This window comes from Xiphias gladius, chromosome 23, assembly GCF_016859285.1.
Source record: "Xiphias gladius isolate SHS-SW01 ecotype Sanya breed wild chromosome 23, ASM1685928v1, whole genome shotgun sequence".
In the NCBI taxonomy this organism is placed as follows: domain Eukaryota; kingdom Metazoa; phylum Chordata; class Actinopteri; order Istiophoriformes; family Xiphiidae; genus Xiphias; species Xiphias gladius.
The window spans coordinates 14,559,605-14,566,912 of record NC_053422.1 but is presented as its reverse complement, the minus strand read 5'-3'; the positions used below and the strand labels follow the sequence as shown (position 1 = coordinate 14,566,912).

The 7,308-nt window shown below is 40.5% G+C and overlaps 1 protein-coding gene across 1 annotated transcript; it reads right to left on the bottom strand.

Moving 5' to 3' along the window:
- LOC120785697 (uncharacterized protein C3orf85-like) lies at positions 1-1,107 on the bottom strand. Its single transcript, XM_040120572.1, has 4 exons — positions 1,074-1,107; positions 688-812; positions 522-607; positions 1-79 (listed from the first exon to the last, which is right to left on the bottom strand). Exons 1-4 carry the CDS (start codon positions 1,105-1,107, stop codon positions 1-3), a joined length of 324 nt encoding a protein of 107 aa, XP_039976506.1.
- Between the last annotated feature and the right edge of the window lie 6,201 nt (positions 1,108-7,308).

Below are 7,308 nucleotides of genomic sequence, written 5' to 3'. Positions count from 1 at the left end.
CTATCTTTGCCGGCCTGTCTGGCTGTCCAGGTGAGCTCGTGCATTGCGCAGCATCTCCATATACAGCCTGTTGTTTTCACTGCAACATAGGTAGATAACAGAAAGATACAGAAAAACAAAAAATACAAGAGTATGCAATTAGTGACATCATTTAAAAGAGGGGACATCTTAACAGTGCACGGGACTTGATATCATATAAAAAATGTCAAATTATATGTTTTTAGGCATAATTTTTAAAGCTGCACTGCTCAATATGGGCACATTAGCAGTTTCAAATGGCAGCACACTATTTGAGAAAGAGTAAATTGCCTTAGCAAAACTGATCTCAGTGGGCAAAATGTAACAATTCGTGGTTTTTAAGTAAGGAACTTGATGGATACTACTTGTGTCAGTGTGGCACTGTGGTAAAGTGTGAAGAATATTGGCACCGAAACTGCCTTCACTTTCAAAATAAAACATCATCATGTCGAGGCACTTTTAAGGCACATGGGTTAAAAATCCCCGCTGATTTTCTCACTCACTCAGCCACAGAGCGGTCAAACATCAGGTTACTCATGTCCATGTAGTACTGAGCGTCAGTTCGAAGGGCTGTCCAGTACTCGTTAGCCTGAGAAAGAAAGAAGCTTTGTCAAGGTAACGCTCACACTGGCCTATTCTATGTGTTCACGCCACGCAGCACAGTGTCACCTGTTCCTGAATGGTGTAACCCCACTGGTTGTGAGAGTGGTGTGGATCCCAGTACCCTGACTGTCTCTTCAGCCTGATGAATCGCTTCGCCTCTTCTTCTTTCATGAATGGGGCGGCAAAGACCCCTAAAACACATTGTCAATAGCATTGAACTAATTTTCAAAAATACAAAATACCATCAACACAAAGGGATTTCAGGGTTGAAGACAGTAAATCACATGTGATGGGTTTTGATTTCAAATAATCAAATATTTTCTTACATATGGAACTCAAAATGTATATAGAAATCTGATTAAAGTTAACAAAGTGGATCATTGATGAAAGGGGAAGGGGAAACCATAAACACTTTACTTTCATGAACATGTAGTTATCCATGTCAAACTTACCACTCAAAAGAGCAAACAGGACCACAACCTTCATGTCTAAAAAATACAAGTCGTGAATATTAAACAAACCAGAATTCTCAGACCTACATTCATATCTGCATGCAATTAAAAAAAAACAAAAAGATCTCAGCTCGTTTCTTTTTCAAAGATATGCAATAGCTCTATGAATAAATGATGAAAACTGAGGGCAAAACAATAAAGTTATCAAAAAAGTGGAAGAAAGCGTGAGGTTTACCTGCAGTGTGAGCAGTGAGCTGCTGATCTGTTAAATGTCTGAGTGTCTTAGGAGCTCAGAATCTCTCATCTGAATGTGAAAGTGAACAAGAGTTTCTTTCACAGCTTTTGACCAGGGACCACAGAGGAATGAATGGAATCAAGCATCAGACCGGCCACTGAAGGTAGCCACTTATCTGGGTGCCAGAGCTCTGACAGACCATCCAAACACACACACACACAGACACACACACACACACACACACACACACACACACACACACACACGCACGCACACACTCTTTGGCACTTCCCCACAGGAACAAGTCAGGCTTTGAGATTCAACTTATAGACGGTGCCGTCTGGACTGTACACAAACCGACTACAGAACTCTCAATTAGAGCAAACCTAATTTTCAGTTTTTTCCAGTAAACATTTTTCTTGACTGGTTTTAGTCTTATTCATAAAGTCAATAAGGTACGTCATTACAAAATGTATTCAGTGTAGATTGTCTGAAAGGAATCAAGTTTAGTGTGCAATATGCACAAAGAGCTGCATATTTTGATTTTTTGCTGTACCGTTTTGGTTTATGTTACTATTATTGACTGCTCTCAAATTCTTTTAAATTCTGCCATTTAAATTAAATTTCGTTATTATCTCAACTTTTTTTCTGATAGTTGTGTATAAAGATGATGTTTTGAAGCCTGTTCTGCATTATGTTTTTCAAACAATTCAATCCTATAATATATTGTATATTATATTATTCATGCTTTGTGGTCAGAGAAGTAATATAATACGAGTTTTATTAATATGCAAACATTTTGTGTACATCAACATTTCTTCCACTGGGTGGGGACGTAACCACAGTTTTAGCTGATAGACGGTTCATGGTTTCTGCGCCAGGCACTTAACTAATGCGTTACATAAATTGGGGAAGAAATGTTTTACAGAATTTGTTGAAAGGTGTGTCGGTGGATTCAAAAAAACTGAGAGATGAAAGCAGACCTGTACAAAAATAGACTTAAAAACAAAACAGTGCCAAAAAAAACAAAAAACAAACCAAACCACAGTACGGTGAAATAAATTGCAGACATAAAATCAGTAATGAAACTATTAGAAACTAAGAATATTCATCATAACTCTCCTATGTGATGCATTTAATGAAAGGGGGGAAATTTGCACAGTGTAGTATTACCTTAGGGAAGGGAGAGGGATTTAAAGCCTGGTTTGTGAGTCACGAAAGGCTTGCTTATACCTCCAAAATTTCAAAACAGGGCCCAAAAATATTAATTTGGGTTTCTACTTGTTAAGGTGCTGCATTAAATGAGGAGATTTCCAGTGAAATTTCTTTGTGTGATGTGATATTTACACTCTAGCTCAAACACTGCTGAAGCCACAGGAAAAGGACCACCTAAAAGCTGAACTGAGAGTAAAAGTTGATGCAGAGAGACAATGACAGAATAAAGGACATTCATAATTTACACTTTTTCTATTTATGAACGTATGTGTACAGTGTATAAATGTGTGACAGTGTTTCTTTGCATGTAATTGTATGAGCCCTTCTCTGAGGATGTAACTTTTCCTTGATTGCGCATTATCCACCTACACAATACACAACTCTCTGTATCTCTTTTTTGCTGTGTGTTGTTTATGGCTCTCCCTCACCCTTGAGTTCCCTGCTGACCTTATCCACAGTAAACTCCTAAGTGTGCGTGAGAGGTCTGACCTTTCTTTGATGTCCCGTAATAAACCGAGTCACCACCTGTAAAGTGTAACAGAGACAAATATCTGTCTGGCAGCAGGACAACAGAGGAGGAGCTGCTTCAGGAGGACCAAGATGCACTTCATCATGTGGGTGGACAATCACACGTACCTAAAAACAACATGCATTAGAGTGCAGAAAAAGCCTCATAGAATATGTGGCTTTGATCATTTTTCCAAATATAATCGGCTAAAAACCCGTCACGTGCACATATTTCCGAAAAGGTCCCAGATGACAGGTATGAATGAACAATTGCAAACACAGACACGTAACATGCGCACTCGCACGCATACACAGAAATGCAGATTACACAAATGCGTGCAGACATAAACACACACACCTTGGTTAACTCTGGGACCCGTGTGCTCTCTGTCACAGCAGAAGCTATTTTGCATCTCCCACACATCAAAGGTAGCAACTCAGACAAAAACTAAAACTCATCTGACCCCATTCTATCATGCACACGCACACACACACACACACACACACACACACACACACACACACACACACACACACACACACACACACACACACACACACACACATATGCACCCTGCTGGGACAGGTGAATAATTCAAATATTTAATGTAGAATCAGGGAAAGAGTGTGAGAAGAATGTTTAACAAAATATGGGATTGAAACTTTAATACACGTCTTTGAAGGAGTGTCGATTGAGATAGGGAAAGGTCTGTGGTGGTGTTGACATAGATCCCCATACTGTGCGAGTGGAATACCGTAGCTCAGTCTCTGTTGTCAGCACTTATGTGTTCGCTAGGTTTGTTCAAAGTTGTAGGAGAAAAAAGAAAAGGAGAGAAGACGGAGAGAAGCAACGGTAACGCCACAACACTTGCGTCCATTAGCAGAACACCTCTCATTCATAAAAGATAGCGAATTAACAGCTCCCTCTGGTCTCCCTCTGCACTCTTTGCCGTGCTCAGTCTTTCCTCTCTGCTATTGTTCACCTCCTATCAGTGGATCAGTGCAGTTATAAAATGCCAGACCGTGGTGCAGATTTCCTCTTTGTCTTAAGTCAGATATGAGCAGACAGATTTCAGACTTCAGTATTGAGAGGTTGAAAATCTGAAAAAGCTCAACAGCTCAGGACTTTGAAACATTAACTGAATCTACAAGTATCATACTTCCCCTCTGATCTTTGATGTTTAAATCAACTGTGGTTGACTAGCAGGTTGCCAAACCTCTATGGTGTTGCTTAGAAGTGTCTTTGCTCTGATATTTTACCTGATAATTGTCAAATATGTTTAAAAAAATGGAGGGCTCCGCTTTAACTAAATCTCTGTTTCTCTGTCTGTGATGTTTGGCTCAAAGAGCCCAGAGTCCTAGTAGTTAACACACTGCTGGTAGGGGGACTCTGTCTTTTGAGGAGAGAGATGGGGTTTTTGTTGTGTGTTTGTGTTTGTGCATTCTTCTCTGTAGTGTGTAACAGCATGTGCTAGTGTTTGCAAACCCTCCCCTGGGGAGGAAAAATAATAAAGTGCAAAACGAGGCAACACATGGGGAGAAAAAAAATATATTTATGATGCAGATTCACAACCACGCTGTGTAAACACACACACAAAAGAATTGTTGGTATGCGATGTGCATATTGAGAAGTACATCCTGTAGGAGTTATAATGCAATGCAAAAAGACAAACCTATGAATGTGATCCACCTTCAGACTTTACATCTAATGCTGTCGTACTTTTGTTCTTCGAAGCCCTTTCTTCACTTTTGAAATTGATTTGACATTGTCGTCTTGTTGTAAATGTCATTTTGTCATAAACTACAAAACAAATCACGAGTCGTTATTAACCAGGAGCTGCAAGATCAGACTGATCAAAGTTTGTATTAAGCCTGACTTCATTGTTAATGAACAATAAGATGACTTTTGTCCTGTACTGATGTTGGATTTCAGTGACAGTTTAACCTTCTGAGCAGTATTTTTGTATGCTCTCCGGTGAATATGTCATGTGAAGTAAAAAAAAAAATTTGGGATATTCAACTTGTTTGACTTACATACCTGCTGATATTACAGCTGGTGATTTAAGCTATTCATGAAGCCTCAGTAAAGTTAGACCAAACTTTTAGCTTTCATTCGACAGTTGGCCCAATGCAGTGGTTTTCAGAACTGGGTAACTGGCAAAATCGGGATTAGTTTAAGGCCCCTGCCTTTTCACTGACTAGAAGTGTTTTCCCTGTGAGAGCAGGTACAAGGATGAAGGTTGTGATCAGAAGTTTCACTGAGCCCACTGTGGCTGTCGGCCCACCTGCAGCATAGACAGATATGGGATTCTGTACCAAATAACATCCAACAGCATAGAGCTCCTCTGATGGAGTTCCATGAGAGGTAAACACGTGGGGCGTGAAAAATAGAAGGAGCTGGTCTAATACCGCTGGCACAGGAATGGTTCTTAGATGATATGCCCCTGTTCCATCGAGAGGAGCGAGAGAGAGAGAGAGAGAGAGAGAGAGAGAGAGCCAGGCGGTGAGAACATTTGGAGAAATGTTCAGTGTGCCCCCTCAACTGCTGTCGGATCCTATTTCTGACTGAAATTATTTATGGACTGGAATAAATAGGTCATTTGATTATGAGCCAGGCTGGCACAAAAAGGAGACAAATACGACAGAATTGCAGTTGATAAACCTCTTTGTAACCCTGGGAAGTGGGAAATTGCAGTGTGAAACATATCACATTCACAAATGACAGCCTACAGCTGTGGGAGAAGGAGAGCTGGGTGGTGATCTGCACCACCTCCTTCCCAGCACTGGGAAAAACTGTGACATGAGTGATGAGGGTCTTTCTTGTGTTTGTCGCTACGACTCCATGGCATTGTCTTCCAGCATTAATTAATTTCTTGTCGACTTGGGAGCAGCTCAACAAACTTTAAAGACAACACTGATATATTATCAATTTATAAAATTGATATGGTGAATTTGTTGGCAAACAATTCCTTATTTACACAGTCAGCAGACATGGACTAACATTAGCCTTCATCTGAAGAAGTGTCTTTGTCAACATGATGAATGTAAGTCCAAGTCTCCCTCTTGCTCTGTTTTGGTGTAAAAGCTCCACCACTAGTTCACCAGCTAGTGGCAAACTTTGTCCATCTGCTGTATGGTGCTGAGCTGGTAGCATAGAGTGGGTTTAACAGAGCTTTTGAGCTGTAAGCAGTTGCCTGCCGCAGCTGTGAGCAACGCTGACGAGAGCGACAAGAGTGAACCAACGCAGTAAAGCTGCGCGTGAAAAACCAAAACATGGAGTTGAAAGACACTAAAAACTCCCTAGAGCTGAAGGAACTGGACAGAGTCGGGCGACATTTCTCAGAAGCGACCCCTTTCACATTATACATGGAAATTCTTGCCTTTGTGAAAATATTGATTTGAACAGCTTTAGGAAAAAAGCGCGCAGTGATTTTAAAAGTACGTTAAGGGGTAAATAAACATTGAGTCACATAAGGGAGAAAACTCATGCTGCTGATGGACCTGAAGCTTCCAAGAATGTCACTACCACACAGTCATTTCTGTGTTTAAGTTTTCCATCCCCTGTGAAAGGAATACTCTGACGTTTTGGGAAAATACACCTATTCGCTTTCCCTCAACGAGTTCGATGAAAAGATCAACACAACTCTTTTGTCTGTACGGTAAATATGAAGCTACAGCAAGCAGCTGGTGAGCTTAAACTAAGCCCACTAATTAACATGTTATATCTAGTTTCTTTTTGTTGTGGAGAGACAGGGTGACTGTTTCCCCCTGCTTCCAGTTTTAGTGCTAAGCTATGCTAACTTTGTACAAACATGACAGAGGGATCCATCTTACAACTTTTTTCCCAGAAAACGTCGAACTATTCCTTTAAAAGGCAAAATCCTGTAGTGACAGCACTGACTGGACCACAAGAGCTGCATGCTCCTAAGAAATCTAATAACAAAGTATCTAATAATGCTGATCATAAATGTTTATTTTTATCCATAAACCGACTATCAATAATTATTATATATTCATCATGAGATACACTGTAGCCCATGAACACCTAAAGAAAGTCAGAAGTCCTACCGATTATATGCTCCACAATATCCAAATGTGAGTGGGGCAGCACTCACATCATACAGGCCACAGACACACAGACGCACACGCACACACACACACACACACACACACACACACACACACACACACACATTTTTCATGTTTTAGTAAACTCACGACTGATCACTCTGCAACAACACTCTAGCCGACGACCGCGGCAGGAACTTTACTGTAGTC